Source organism: Chrysemys picta, chromosome 20 (assembly GCF_011386835.1).
Source record: "Chrysemys picta bellii isolate R12L10 chromosome 20, ASM1138683v2, whole genome shotgun sequence".
In the NCBI taxonomy this organism is placed as follows: domain Eukaryota; kingdom Metazoa; phylum Chordata; order Testudines; family Emydidae; genus Chrysemys; species Chrysemys picta.
Genome location: NC_088810.1, coordinates 22,204,804 through 22,220,901, shown reverse-complemented (window position 1 = coordinate 22,220,901; position 16,098 = coordinate 22,204,804). Strand labels below are relative to the sequence as shown.

Genomic DNA, 16,098 nt, shown 5'->3' with positions numbered 1-16,098 from the left:
GCTGAGGAAGGCGGCTGCCGTCAGTGACACACACTAGGGAAAAACGTGATCTTTGCTACTCACCAAACACAGAGACACGGAACTTTGTGATGTCTTCACGGCCTCCTCCAATGTCAATTAGCAAGGTATAGAGGCCACTGTCTGACTTATTGACTGGATCAATCTGCAGTGAGAGATTCTCAGGGTGGAAAGTGACTCTGTTGATAAAATGTGGGGCTGCCCCATGGTCAGGGGGTTCCCCTTTATTAAATGTTACAATCCGATACGTCTCTGCTGAGTCTAGTGTGACCTTCCAGGTGATTCCTGTCCCAGGCTCCGGCAATTTCGCTGGCTGTAACTGAACCGATTCCTCTGCAATTCCGGCCACTTCCATTTCATTACAACCTGGGCATCCAAAAGTACAAAGAGCAGGTGAGTGAAGGGTTAACTGAGTCCTGAGCTCATCAGGGAGACTTGGGCTAAAACAGGGTCATTTCCTGGCCTGGCTTAGGGGTGCGTGAATTTAGTGCTGGTGAAAGGTACTGAACTGATCAGCCTGGAGTCCTCTATTACACCACAGAGCGGCTGCACCCCAGGCTGTGTGCATCAGCACTGACCTGCACCAGGGTGGGGTCAGCCCCCATGGCCAGTTCGATCCTTGCTCCACCCCACTTTTCACTGTGGCGGGGAAAGGGGTTTCCACCACGTCCCTGGGGAGGCTGATCCTTAGCCCCACCCATTCCACTGTCTCACACTTCTTGGAGCAGTGAATTAGGCTTGTGGCTAAGGCACTGAGCCAGGCCTGGGGACACCTGGGTTCAGTGTTGCCAGCTCTGCCACAGATTCCAGGGCTGACCTTGGGCAAGTTGCTTCACCCCCACTCTGTGCTTCAATTTCCCTCCTGAAAGTGGGGCTACTCATAAGATGCCCTTTCCTTCCAATCTCTGTCTTGTCTCTTTAAAGTGTCAGGTCTATGGGGCAGGGACTGTGTACCTGCAGCATCCCACGTGTTAATAACCCCTGGCTCTTATCGGTACATCTCAACATGCTTTCCAAAGGGGGTCAGTTTCATTAGTCCCATTTTACAGCTGGGGAAACTGAGGCACAGAGACGGGAAGTGGCTTGCCCAAGATCACTCAGCAGGAGAGCTAGGAACAAGCACTCAGCTCTGCTGAAAACCATCCCAGTGCTCTAACCACTCAGCCACACATGATGGCTCCTAGGGACTACCAGAATATCATCGCTGATACTCCTGGCTAGATGTTCAGTCTCCCTGGCTCATCCGGGCCCCAGATTCTTTCTTCAGTCTGTCAGCTAAGTTGGGAAATGAGCTTTCATTCATTTACATGACAGTGCCAAGTGGGATGGTCTTACGGACTGTACCTTGGACCCCTTTCTCCAGAAGCTGCACGGAGCCCCACGCTCTCTTTTCACACCCACCCCGGAGCAGCCCCTGGGTGCTAGCAGCTCCTGCAAAGCGTCAAGCTAAAAAGCTCTTGAAAAATAACCCCCAAGACCGAGAGCATTTTCTGCTCATCTGCCTTTTCCTGTGTGTGGTTAAGTAGGTGCCATTGTCTCCGAGCCAGCAGCGCAGATAAGCTGCTCTGGGGACCCTCAGAGGAAGGACAGGCGTGTGCAAATGGGGCTGTTAAACAGCTTCCCTCTTTCCCATCACAGATGCTGCACGTAGAGAAGGAGTCGGGGGCGGGGAGCAGGATTGCTGGGACCGGAGCTTCCACACTCGATCAGATCATTGGTCCATCTAGCCCAGCCTCCCACTTCCAGCAGCACCCACCAAGGTGCAGGGCAGAAGCTGCTGTGCCCGGCAGGGGCGGCTCCAGGCCCCAGCGCAGCAAGCGCGTGCCTGGTGTGGCAAGCTGCGGGGGGCGGCCTGCCGGTCGCCGTGAGGGCGGCATTCAGGCAGCCTTCGGCGGCATGCCTGTGGGAGGCCCACCGGTCCCACGGCTTCGGCGGCGGGTACGCCAAACGCGCGGGACTGGCAGATCACCTGCAGAAATATCGCCGAATCCACGTGACCAGTGGACTGCCCGCAAGCATGCCGCCGAAGGCCGCCTGACTGCCGCGCTTGGGGTGGCAAAAAACATAGAGCTGCCACTGGTGCCCGGTACGAGGACAGCGCTGTTGTTACAGACGCTTTCCTCCCACACCCACTCCCTGGGACGCAGGCAGCCACAGCAGGAGACAGAGGGCCTGAGTGTCATTCACACCGATTTTATAGGGACAGTCCCAATTTTTGGGTCTTTTTCTTATATAGGCTCCTATTACCTCCACTCCCATCACGATTTTTCACATTTGCTGTCTGGTCACCCACCGAGGCCCCTTTACGAGGCCTGAGAGTATAAATAAGATTCTGATGTTCAGGGCTCAGTTCTCAGTTGTGCTCAATTTCTATTTGGCTCAGCACTGGGGGCGGGTGGGTACATGGGACCTTTCCACTCTGCTTATCTTGGGCATCCCAGAGACTGGAATGGTCCCTGGTGTAACTTAGATCAGCTTCAGGGCTGCTCTAACTTACCGTGTGCCACCAAGCATCTGTCGGAGCTTTGTGGGCTCTGCCCCACCCCCTCCTGAACCTGGCATGCTGCCTCCCCGGTCCTCCCTGACACACTCCCTACCCAAGACTTCCCCTGAAACAGGGAGAACCCTCAGCTGCCAGTTTCCAGCAGCCTCGTGGTGGCTCAGTGGCGTAGAGGCCTGAGCCTCTCAGTGAAACTGACTCCCGGACAGCAGCCTAGCACGGGGCCTACGCGGAAGTGAGGTCTCACTTCAGCCCACAGGACCCAGGGCTGGCCACTGTACAGTGAATCACACACTTAGCTGCTGCCTCGAGCCGGCCGGGCTTAGAATAACACTGTGGTCTGTGCTAACGCCTCTGTGTATCTTCCGCTCAGCAGTCAGTCTGCGCTGGATTTAACTCACAGGTCAGTCTCTCCCCGAGACGCATTCTCCAAAACAGAGCAGTCCGTGTTAGCTTTACACTAGGGTTGCCATTGGGGTTGGAGGTATTCCTGGGGTTGGACATTTTTCTGAAGGTTTCAGCACATGACAATCTTTAATTAAAGATTAATCTTGAATTCCTGGAGACTCTCCAGGACAATCCTATTGGCAGCCCTAGTTAACACACACACCCTGCCCTCTCTTCCCCACACACTTTTACATAAATAGCCACAAGGACAAGGTTGAATTACATGAGAACAATCAAAAGGAAGACGCTAGAATAAGTATTGTCCCATGCTCAGTATGACACCAAAACTTAGGTTTACTCTTTAAGAAACTGAATATTGTAATAAATAAGAATCCGTTTTTCGTAGAGGGCTTTTCATCCATTGATCATCATTATCCTCATTTTACAGGTGGGGAAACTGAGGCACGGAGCAGGGAAGTGACTGACACTATGCATCATTGTGGAGCTGGGAATGGAACCTGGAAGGGGGAGGGGAGGCAGATCCCCAGCTGGTGTCAATCAGAAAACGCATCTCCATTGCAGGCAATGGAGCTATGTCAGTTTATACCAGATGAAGATCTGCTCTCGCTCGCTCCCACTCCAGAGCCCTATCCATGGATAGCACACAGCGATGGGCCTGATTCTCATTTACCCTAAGGCCCCTTTACACCCCTCTGCCAGCGTAAAGCAGCCTTAAAGTGAGAACATCTGTAATTTACATCTACTTACAGCCCCTTTAACACGGCCAGCGTGATATAAAGGGATCTTCGTGAAAATGAAACTCGGGCCCGAAATGTTTAGCGCTTTTAACCTCTCCTGACAAATGAGTTTTTCTGGCCCCGGGATAATTTGTGCTGCTTGTCCATGAATTCCCTTCAGTTTGTAAAAAGAAGAACAGGAGGACTTGTGGCACCTTAGAGACTAACAAATTTATTAGAGCATAAGCTTTCGTGGACTATAGCCCACTTCTTCGGATGCATATAGAATGGAACATATATTGAGGAGATATATATACACACATACAGAGAGCATAAACAGGTGGGAGTTGTCTTACCACCTCTGAGAGGCCAATTAATTAAGAGAAAAAAACTTTTGAAGTGATAATCAAGCTAGCCCAGCACAGACAGACAGTTAGATAACAAGTGTGAGAATACTTACAAGGGGAAATAGATTTCAATGTTTGTAATGGCCCAACCATTCCCAGTCCTTATTCAAACCGGAGTTGATTGTGTCTAGTTTGCATATCAATTCTAGCTCAGCAGTTTCTCGTTGGAGTCTGTTTTTGAAGTTTTTCTGTTGTAATATAGCCACCCGCAGGTCTGTCACTGAATGACCAGACAGGTTAAAGTGTTCTCCCACTGGTTTTTGAGTATTTTGATTCCTGATGTCAGATTTGTGTCCATTAATTCTTTTGCGTAGAGAATTGACCTGTCTGGTCATTCAGTGACAGACCTGCGGGTGGCTATATTACAACAGAAAAACTTCAAAAACAGACTCCAACGAGAAACTGCTGAGCTAGAATTGATATGCAAACTAGACACAATCAACTCCGGTTTGAATAAGGACTGGGAATGGTTGGGCCATTACAAACATTGAAATCTATCTCCCCTTGTAAGTATTCTCACACTTGTTATCTAACTGTCTGTCTGTGCTGGGCTAGCTTGATTATCACTTCAAAAGTTTTTTTCTCTTAATTAATTGGCCTCTCAGAGGTGGTAAGACAACTCCCACCTGTTTATGCTCTCTGTATGTGTGTATATATATCTCCTCAATATATGTTCCATTCTATATGCATCCGAAGAAGTGGGCTATAGTCCACGAAAGCTTATGCTCTAATAAATTTGTTAGTCTCTAAGGTGCCACAAGTCCTCCTGTTCTTCTTTTTGCGGATACAGACTAACACGGCTGCTACTCTGAAACCCTTCAGTTTGTAAACTCTCCTGTACTGAATTATCCAACACTGAACTGAGAAACACACAATCACCTCTCTGTTCCGTGATGTGATACTTCTGCATATGCTTCCCCAAAGCACATCAGCTTGCCCCTTGCTGCGCCTATCTCTTTCACAGCTCATGCCCAGGCCCCTAAGCCTCCTTGAACGCTGACAAATGCATAGCGGGAAACTCGCCTGTGTGTTAGTGTTATTACCATCGATAGCAGAGTCATAAAAATGTGTCCAGACTTTATGGAATGCTTGTAGGATGCTGCATGTTTTAATCCTACTTAGAATATCTGTCTCCCATGCCAGAAGGTGATGTTCTAATGTTTGCTCTGTAACTAAAAACATTTGCTGAGACTGTAGATCCCCCCCAGACAGGGGAGAAGCAATATGAAGTGCGAAATGCTAGTTTACCACAAGCAGGGTTCTCTCCTCCCCACCACCACAAGGTGTACAGACACCAGACAAACCGCTGTGGATAGAAGCCTTTGTTGATTGTGCTTCCCCCACACCTCTGAAGAGGGGACATGTGCAAGCCCACGTCATGTGGGGGGAAGGGAGTACAAATGCCTGTTTTGGAGAAATTGGTCTCTTTATGCTGTCTGGAGTCTGAGGGGCAAAGATTCCTAAACATAAGTGAGAGATCCCCCAAGCTGCTTGGCTTGGGTTAGCCATTAAGGACGTACAAGCTTGCTTATTAACGACACATCTATTGCCTTTTGTGTATGTTCACCTGCTTTAACCTTGTCAATAACACTCATTTCTTTTTCCTAGTTAGCAAACCTTTAGTTAGGTTGTTACAGGATTGGTTACAAGAGTTGTCTTTGGGTTAAGATACCAGTGCAACTGACCTAGGGTAAAAACAACGGCACCTTAGAGACTAACAAACTTATTTGGGAATAAGCTTTTGAGGGCTAAAACCCACTTCATTAGCTGCATGGAGTGAAAAATACAGAAAGCAGAATAAATATTTCAGCACATGAAAAGATGGGAGTTGCCTTACCGAGAGGGGGGTCAGTGCTAACGAGGCTAATTTAATTAAGGTGGAAGTGGCCTATTCTCAACAGCTGACAAAAAGGGGCGAATATCAAAGGAGGAAAATTACTTTTGTAGTGCTAGTCAGAGTGCCCAAGGGGACTGTCTGGGGCTCCCTATTAAGGGGGAGTTGCCATGTGTTACTTGGTTGGTGAAATCTGAGTATAGAACCCACAACCAGTTGGGGTTTGTGTGCTGGTTCTTTACAGTCTGCCCTGAGGTTAGCATTGACGGGCCGTGAGCCACTCCAGACAGCGTGACAAGTATCACCTGTGGGTCTCTTTCAGCCAATCCAGTTTTCCAGAGTCCTCTTTCTACTGCAGCAGAGAGATGTATTTCAGTCCTACGGGTCCTATCCCATGTTGAACCCCGTACTCAGGTGGCAATTTCCTGACTGCAGGGAGTCACTCCGGAAGTGCAGAAGTCAACACTAATGGAACTCAATGCAGGATTTGTGCCATTTACAAAGAAAAAAATACCCAAATACCCACTGGAGAAAGGGGATAGACAAGACTGGGAGCTTTCAGGGGCAGGGTCTGTCTTTTTTCAATTTTTTTCATACAGCACAATGGGGCCCCAGTTCCCTAAATAGCTCACTGCCTGGAGTCGGACTAGAATACTTTGACAAACATGCTAATGAGTGAAAGACAGGCTAACTCGCAGCATTGCCAGCTCTTGGAACTTTTCATGAAATTCATGATAGTTCGTGTTTTCCTTAGAGCCCCAGCTCCTGGAATCATGTGATTAGGTGAGAGTCCCCCTTTCCAGTTTGCAAAAAATAGAAGTTTCTAGCAGAGATGGTTGGGAATTTTGCGACAAGACATTAAGACATTAAAAAAAATGTCACTTTGTCAAATCTGTTCTGATTATGGGAAAGGGGCGGTTTTGGCAAATTTCTCAATTTGAAAAAGTAAGTTTTTTACATTGTTGCGTCCTGTTTTGACAAAATGAAACATTTCGGTTCCCTGGTTCAAAACAACTTTTTGTTTCAAAACTTAAGGACGCTGCAGGTAAACAAACCATCTTGGCCCGCCAGCGGGCTGCATGCCACATCCCTGATATGAAGGCAACATGATATTCTCTGTCCTATTCTCTATCCTTTTCTTAATGATTCCCAACAGTCTGTTCACTTTTTTGACTGCTGCTTCCCATTGAGTGGATGTTTCCAGAGCACTATCCACAATGACTCCACGATCTCTCTCTTGAGTGGTAACAGCTAATTTAGACCCCATCATTTTATATATATAGTTGGGATTATGCTTTCCAATGTGCATTACTTTGCATTTTTCAACACTGAATTTCATCTGCCATTTTGTTGCCCAGTCAGCCAGTTTTGAGAGATCCTTTTGTAGCTCTTCGCAGTCTGCCTGGGTCTTTCTTAACTATCTTTAGTAATTTTGTATCATCTGCAAATTTTGCCACCTCACTGTTTACCCCTTTATCCAGATCATTTATGAATATGTTGAATAGGACTGGTCCCAGAACAGATCCCTTGGGGAACACCACTATTTACCTCTCTCCAGTCTGAAAACTGACCATTTATTCCTACCCTTTGTTTCCTATCTTTTAACCAGTTACCAATCCATGAGAGCAGCAGCTTACTTTGCGTAAGAGCCTTTGGGGAGGGACTTTGTCAAAGGCTTTCTGAAAATCGAACTACACTATATCCACTAAAAAGAACAGGAGTACTTGTGGCACCTTAAAGACTAACAAATTTATTTGAGCATAAGCTTTCGTGGGCTACAACCCATTTCATTGGATGCATAGAATGGAACATATAGTAAGGAGATATATACAGGGCCGGCTCTACCACTTTTGCCACCCCAAGCAAAAAAAAGAAAAAGCCGCTCGGACTGCCGCCCTAACTGCCGAAGCAAAAAAACTGAACTTGAATTAATATGCAAACTAGATACCATCAATTTAGGCTTGAATAGAGACTGGGAATGGCTGAGCCATTACACACATTGAATCTATTTCCCCATGTTAAGTATCCTCACACCTTCTTGTGATTGTCCCTACACATTTTTTTTTCTCCTGCTGATAATAGCTCATCTTAATTAATTAGCCTCTTAGAGTTGGTAGGGCAACTCCCACCTTTTCATGTTCTCTGTACGTGTATATGTATCTCCTTACTATATGTTCGATTCTATGCATCCGAAGAAGTGGGCTGTAGCCCACGAAAGCTTATGCTCAAATAAATGTGTTAGTCTCTAAGTTGCCACAAATACTACTGTTCTTTTTGCGGATACAGACTAACATGGCTGCTACTCTAAAACCGATATCCACTGGATCCCCTTGGTCCACATGCTTGTTGACCCCCCTCAAAGAATTCTAGTAGATTGGCGAGGCATGATTTCCCTTTACTAAAACCATGTTGATTCTTCCTCAACAAATTATGTTCATCTATATGTCTGACAATATTGTTCTTTGTTATAGTTTCAACCAGTTTGCCCGGTACTGAAGTCAGGCTTACAGGCCTGTAATTGCCGGGATCACCTCTGGAGCCCTTTTTAAAAATTGGCATCACATTAGCTATCCTCCAGTCATCTGGTACAGAAGCTGATTTAAATGATAGGTTACAGACTACAGTTAGTAGTTCTGCAATTTCACATTTGAGTTCCTTCAGAACTTCTGGGTGAATACCATCAGGTCCTGTATCAGGGGTAGCCGTGTTAGTCTGTATCCACAAAAACAACAAGGAGTCCAATGGCACCTTAAAGACTAACAGATTTATTTGGGCATAAGCTTTCATGGGTAAAAAACCACTTCTGAAAAAAGTAAGACTTTTACCCACGAAAGCTTATGCCCAAATAAATCCGTTAGTCTTTAAGGTGCCACCGGACTCCTCGTTGTTCATCTGGTCCTGGTGACTTATTGCTGTTTAATTTATCAATTTGTTCCAAAACCTCCTCTAATGATACCACAATCTGGGACAGTTCCTCAGATCTGTCACCTAAAAAGAATGGCTCAGGTTTGGGAATCTCCCTCACATCCTCAGCCATGAAGACCGATGCAAAGAATTCATTTAGTTTCTCCGCAATGGTCTTATTCTCCTTGAGTGCTCCTTTAGTACCTCGATCATCCAGTGGCCCCACTGGTTGTTTAGCAGGCTTCCTGTTTCTCATGTACTTAAAAAAAAATTGCTATTACTTTATGAGTCTTTGGCTAACTGTTCCTCAAATTCCTTTTTGGCCTTCCTAACTGTATTTTTACACTTCATTTGCCAACGTTTATGCTCCTTTCTATTTTCCTCACTAGGATTTAATTTCCACTTTTTAAAGGATGCCTTTTTTCCTCTCACTGCTTCTTTGACTTTGTTGTTTAGCCACAATGGCACTTTTTTGGTTCTCTTACTATGTTTTTTAATTTGGGGGATACATTTAAGTTGAGCCTCTATTATGGTGTCTTTAAAAAGTTTCCATGCAGCTTGCAGAGATTTCACTTTTGGCGCTGTACCCTTTATTTTCTGTTTAACTAACCTCCTCATTTTTTCTCTCTTTTTTCAGATCAGCCACTGAACCAAAAAAATCAATGATTTGCTCAGCATGAGTGAGGAGAGCCTGGCAGAGAGTTGCAGCTGTATTGATGGGGAGGAAAGGCTGGGTGTTATTCTATAGGTAGGCCCTACCAAATTCATGACAGCTGCCGCTCTGCAGCCGCTAAGCTCAGAAGGCAGCGTCACCACCAGCAGCAGTGCAGAAGTAAGGGTGACCTCCCTACAATAACCTGTCAACCATCCCACAACCCCATTTTGGGTCAGGATCCCTACAGTTACAACACCGTGAAATTGACCAAAATGGACCATGAATTTGGTAGGGCCCAGGCTGGATGTGGTGCTCTGCAGAGTTGAAGATGATGCTTAGGCAGGGATTTCCCTACACCCCCCCGAATTTCCCCAACCCCCCCCCCCCCCCCCGCCCCAGTTTTGTGAACTAGTTACACGCAGTGTTGCCAATTTAGTGATTGTTTGGAAATTTGAATTGAAATTGAAACATTAATACACACTTTAAAAGCATATACAGTGTATGATAAAATACGTGTATCTGAAAAAGTATCATAGATTTGAAAAGTACGAACATAGACTATCTTCTTTATACAGCTGTTGTTTTTTATGACATTCATTTCGGTGCTGTTGGCCAACCCAATCATTTCAAATGATGATTAGTAAGCGAAGTCTAAATGAGCTCTCCCTGACAGCTAGTGATGAGCTGGGGCTGGGGGGAAAGGCTTCAGGGCCAGATTGTATTTACAGTCACACCTAATCTACCCAGGCATCCAGCAAACAGAGCTGTGCTGCCCAAGGGATAGATTTTGGCCTGGGTTGGGTTACAAATCACTTGAATGCGGGTGCTAATGAAATGTTATTCTTATTGTAGGAGTAAAGGGCAGTAGAACTGTCCTTAGCCTGTGCTGATTAAGGGCATGAAGAGAGAGGGTGGGGACAGGTGTTTTGCTTGAGGGTCTGCCTGAGTCACAAGTACTATTAGACCCTCTCCACTGTTTAAAGACAGAGCTGATTAGGCTCCATAGATAGTCTTTTGTTTTGTTAAGTGACCACTGCAGCTGAAATCAGGGATAATCAGGTCTAAGTGCTTAGACCTGCTGTGGGACAGTGTTTCTGTGGAAGAGACAGCCCAGTCTGCACTAGCAGTGAGATTCCCCCACTGAGAGCTCAGCTGAAATCACAGAGCTGGTGGAACCTCAAGAGACCAACTCACAGAGGTCACAGTGGCAGGTGGCAGCAGAAGGTGACGGCGCAGGGTCATTGGCAACAGAGCGATGTAGTGAACGGTGGCACAATGAACAACAGTGGCCAGAGTGAACAGTGAGCAGCTGGAGGAAAGAGCAAGGTGCCTTCTTGCCCCCAACCTGGGAGGTGATCTCATGTGAAAGCACCTCTGAATCCTGATCTCCACTGACCAAGGACAACACCGGTGAGCGTTAATGAGGCTGTGGCATCATAGAATAGAATCATAGAATATCACGGTTGGAAGGGACCTCAAGAGGTCATCTAGTCCAACCCCCTGCTCAAAGCAGGACCAATTCCCAACTAAATCATCCCAGCCAGGATGGCTGTTATCTATTTAAGCAAGAGATAACATTGGCCTACAGTTTGTCGTGTGTGGTAAGTGCATTGTCATTTGTTCATCCTGAAGTTGAACACTGGTTCCGAACAAGACCAGCAAATGCTCACTATCTTTCTGCAAGAAACTCAACTGACTGGCTAGAAGCATGTGGTGCAACAGTGAAAGACTCAACAGTTGAAAAAGTGAAGAACTCTCTCACCACACTCAGAAAATTTGCAATCCAAGAGCTATCCATTGAAAAAGTACTGGAAGAAGCAAAGACTTCAGTCCAGAAGTTGACTAATGAAGGCATTTATATTGAATCCTTAAGTGAAGAGGACAAGAAATGTTTGTTAAGGCAACTGAAAAAGTACACAGACTTGATTCTTAAAAATCGACAACAGCGACTTCTAGATTCTACTCATCTTCTACATAGCTTTTACAGATCTCTGTCTTACAAAACATTGACAGTTGAGTGGTGTGAGGCACTACCAGCAACGGGGCTGCCATGTGCTCAGGACAGAATAGAGAAGTTGAACACAGAGTGGAATATCATACGACGAAGGAATGAAGATTTGACTACAACTTCTTTTTTATCATCACTAGTGGCTCGACCCGATCTTTGTGCTAAGTTTCCTGGGATGAAAGAAGTAGAAATTCATCTCTTGCTACTCCCAGTCACAACAGCTACAGTGGAGCGTTCTTTTTCATCATGGAAAAGAATTTTGTGTTCTGAAAGAAGTCGCCTTCTGCCTGATCCTGTGAATGAACTAATGAGCATATCAATTGAAGGAATGGAAATACTGGACACACAAGAAGCCACCAAAGATGAACACAATGCATTCAAGAAGTGCATTAACAGAGTTGCGCAAATTATAACAAGAAACCAAGAAGGATGTAGATGTCGTGCTTCAGAGAAGGCTTGAGTAGCCAACTTTAATTTGTGTGATGATTTTAAAACATGAGTTAAATCTAATAAAATGGTCATGAAACATTTTTCAGTTTTTACTATGGTGCCATACAGCCCCCCTTCACCCTCACGGTCTCACCCCTCATCAGCCCTGACACCCACCCCCTGTAAATTCGAACACCCCCCATCCCTCCCTAATTCCTGGGGAAACACTGTCTTAGGTTACAGGCCTGATTGACAGGGGGAAATGGCTGCTATCCACAATGACTGAGAAAGGAAGGAAGGGGAAGATTAATTTCTTCAACTCCACTGTACCCCTGGATTTAAAGGGATATTCCCAATTGTTAGACATTACAATCTGAGACCCCCTCTGCTGCCGCTTTAAGAAACCTTCTTGTATGGTCCACAATTCTATTGAATTCTATTCAATACGAACTACATTTAGTTGGTTGGGATTCTTGTTTTACACCCTAGGTACATTAGCTGCATTTCTCCAGGTTGAATATTTATCTTCTGCCCAAATTTCACAGGGGAGACCAGCGTTTCTCAAATTGGGGATCCTGACGCAAAAGGGAGTTGCCGGGAGTCGCAAGATTATTTTAGGGGGGGTCGCAGTATTGCCACCCTTACTTCTGCGCTGCCTTCAGAGCTGGGCAGCCAGAGACTGACGGCTGCTGACCACGGCCCCAGCACAGAAGTAAGGGTGACAACGCCCTACTATGCCATCCCTACTTCTGCGCTGCTGCTGGTGGCAGCGCTGCCTTCAGAGCTGGGCTCCTGGCCAGCAGCTGCAGCTTTCTGACCACCCATCTCCGAAGGCAGCGCCTTCATTACAACACCGTGACATTTCAGATTTAAATAGCTGAAATCATGAAAGTTACGATTATTTTAAATCTTACGACCGTGAAATTGACCAAAATTGACTGTGAATTTGGTAGGGCCCTACCCATGGGGCCACCCTAACCCAACCTGTTGTTTAATTGCAACTTGGGGGACGGTGTGAACAGCCAGGCCAACGGGAATTCAGTTTTCAAGTAAGGTTCTGTTCTAATCTTTTAGCAAATCATCACCGGAGGAAGGGCTGCTTGCCAGGCTATAGTTAACCCTTGCCAATCATGGCTTTTTAGAAACATGTCCTGTTTCTGGGACTGAACAGTTCTTTTTAAGATGTATTCCCCCACACACACACACACCAGATTAAAGACAGCGGGTCAGCCCCTCAGCTGGTGTAAATTGGCATAGCACTGCTGGCTTCAATGGATTTACAGCTGCTGAGGATCACATCCAGCCTGATTCGCTTCTCATTGACACCAGTGTGAATCGGGAGCAACCCCTGTGAAGTCAGACTAGTGCAAAAGTGAGAGGAGAACTGAGCCCTGTGCCCTTATATGTACAGTGTGTGTAGTAGGTACCATCTGTATTGGACACAACTAACTGTTGTAACGGCAAGATCTTATCTTTGCTCCCCTTCCTCTATTATCTTGTTGTTCTCCCTTGTGCTGTGTCTAATATTTTAAGGGCCAGATCCTCAGTGGGTGTCAGTTGACACAGCTCCAAGGAAATCCCTCAGGCGATTTCAGTTGTCCCCAGCTGAGGTTCTCCACTTTAGTAGCTGAACTCTCTGGCTCAGAGCACATAAGGCATTTCGGTTTGTCTGCACAGCCCCAAGCACGCACCCTGGTGCAGAACAAGGCATAGTAACAGACACACATTGCAGGGACACTGGGCTGAATTCTGCTGTTAATCCAGTGACTCCACCATTCACACCGGTGTCACTGGGAGCAGGAACTGGCTGACAGGGTGTTGTTTAAACCGCATCTGTTCACTCGAATCATTTGCCAGATCCTCTGTTAATCCAGACCCTGATCCAATGGAAGGACTATCGAACAGGCTCCCACAGGACTGATTCAGCAGAGGTAATGCAAGCTCGCCCCATGCTCCCCCACAGACCTGCCCTAAAGGGATCAGCATGGAGGAGTGAGAGGGATGGTTAAGTTTTCAGGCTCTCTACTAGGACTGGGGCACAACGCTGCGATGTGCACTCTGAGAAGTGGGCTGAGAGCATTTCTTGCGATGCACCCCACCAAACAGCTTCCAGCTGACGATAGCTGTCTGTCATTACAGACCTGCACCGGATCTGAACCGGGGAAAGGTTCTGCGTTCCCATACCAGCCTGCTACACCACCCAGTCTTCAGAGATCAGCCCACTTTGGAGTCATGCCTGCAGCCTATCTTTTGCCAGCCCACCCACCCAAATCACCCCAGAGTATAAAGCCCCGGCCGCATCTTGCTACTGAAGTAAATCAGCATTGTCCCAGATGGGTAGACAGTGCCCTGGGAGCCTACAGACAGCCTCGTGTCACGGGGGAGCTAGAACACAAGGCAGCGTTTTCCAAAAATGTTGCAACACAAATAGACTCAGGGTAACATTTTCCGAAGCACTCAAGTGAGTTAGGAACCTAGGTCCCATTTTCAAAAGTGACTTAGGCACTTAGGGCCAGAGCACCAAAGTACTTAGGCACCTAAAGATACAGCTAGGTACCACAGTGACTTTGAAAATCCCCCTAGGCATCTAACTCCCATAGGTGCTGAGGTACCCGAGTGGGATTTTCAAAAGCACCTAAGTGCCTATGTGAGTTAGGAGCCAGGGTGATTTTGAAAATTCTTGTAGGCACCTATCTGCATCTTTAGGCACCTAAACACCTTTGAAAATCTGGTCCTTAAGTCTTATTGAAAGCCAGTGGGATTTAGGTGCTTTTGAAAACATTCCCCTCTGTGGCCATGACACAAAATGGTGTGCAGAGCCCCAGGCGAGCTGACAGCACGATACGAATCAGCCTGAATTTTAAGAGTGAGTGGCTATCCCTGGCCCGACTCGAGACCCCTCAACCGGAGCTGGGTTGCTCAGGACAGATCCCTTGAAGGCCTCTAGAAATTGAAGCATCCCAGTCACTCGTCACTTGGGAAGATTTAGGCTAGTGACTTTAGCCCCAGTGTTGTCCCCAGAGTTTAAGAAAGTTGTTGTGTCTGTGCAATTCAGGTCTGTTATTCCACGGCAGAGCTGTTTCAACGGTGTGAAAACCCAAGTGCAAACAACTCGCCAAACTCAACTCGCAGTTTCGAATGAGCCCGGTGCACCTTCTGATTAGCTGCTGTTTGCAAACATTCGGGCAGCTTTTTTCTATATACGTGTTTGCAAATGGTGCATTTCAAGCCCACGGCAGAGCTTAGCTAAACCAAGAGGCCAGATTCTCCCCACTTGTAAGTCGGCATCATTCCACTGAAGTAAATACAGCTATGCTGATTTACTCCACCTGAGGACAGGCTCCAGGAATTGGTATAGATGTATAATAGATTGTCTCTCGATCACGCTCTAGAATGGGGTTAAAGTCGACTCCCACAATTTGCCCTTTGCCCAGGTGCTGCTCTGTAATTATCCCCATGGCTCATTGCAGAGCTATACAGAAAATTAAAATGCAAAGGGCCAGTTTTTTGCCTGCACTCCCGTTCTCTTTGCACTGCTCCACCATCAAGCTAAAAGACCAGACCCTCTTCTCCCTTCCCGTCCATTTCCCCCTCTCCTGCTCCGGGGCTGAGGGAGCGGAGCCGTGCCTTTGGCCCTGGACTGTTCTGCTAAGGTGCCAACAAGGGGAGATAACCAGACCCAGCTTCAGTGGGTGTTTTGTGCCTAGGAGGCTCGTCCGTTTGGGACCGAGACCCCCGCAAGCTTATTGCATGGCCACCAAGCTGGGGTGGCACCCTCGAGGTGAAGCGTTCTGCAGCCTACAACTCAGCTCTTAAGCCATGTAGCCCCCCCTCCTGTCTGTTGCACAGACTTGGTGACATGACTGGTGAGTTAACGGGGTTCCCTCGAACCTGATGTAAAAATTAACACTGCATACCTCCACCGTGTACCACAGAGAAAAGCAGCAAACACAAGGAGATCCTCATGATCTGGTTCCAGAAGAGAGAATCAGCTGCACCGGTCGCTGTTAATAGCTGGAATATTTCATGTCACCCTCCCTGCTCTTGACACCCCAAGATGACAGCGGAGGCGAATTTCTGACAGCGAGTGACAGCAAAGAGACTCCTTCGAGATGGTCGGTCAACGACTTCCTCTGCTCCGTGTGGTTTCTCTGCAGCGAGTCCTGTCATTTCACAACAGAACATTGACCGCTCTGCTTAGAAAAGCCTACGCGGCATA

At 46.9% G+C, this 16,098-nt stretch overlaps 1 protein-coding gene across 3 annotated transcripts in view; it reads right to left on the bottom strand.

Annotated features, from left to right (window-relative positions):
* LOC101949906 (natural killer cell receptor 2B4) overlaps positions 1 to 15,933 on the bottom strand; it is a 33,269-nt gene extending 17,336 nt beyond the window's left edge. For all 3 annotated transcript variants that reach the window (XM_065573612.1, XM_065573614.1, XM_065573613.1), the window contains exons 1-2: positions 15,797 to 15,933; positions 64 to 384 (exon numbers count right to left, since the gene is read on the bottom strand). In XM_065573612.1, the coding sequence (XP_065429684.1) occupies positions 64 to 384; positions 15,797 to 15,845 (370 nt within the window). In that variant the 5' untranslated portion in view covers positions 15,846 to 15,933. The remainder of the gene's footprint in view (positions 1 to 63; positions 385 to 15,796) is intronic.
* Between the last annotated feature and the right edge of the window lie 165 nt (positions 15,934 to 16,098).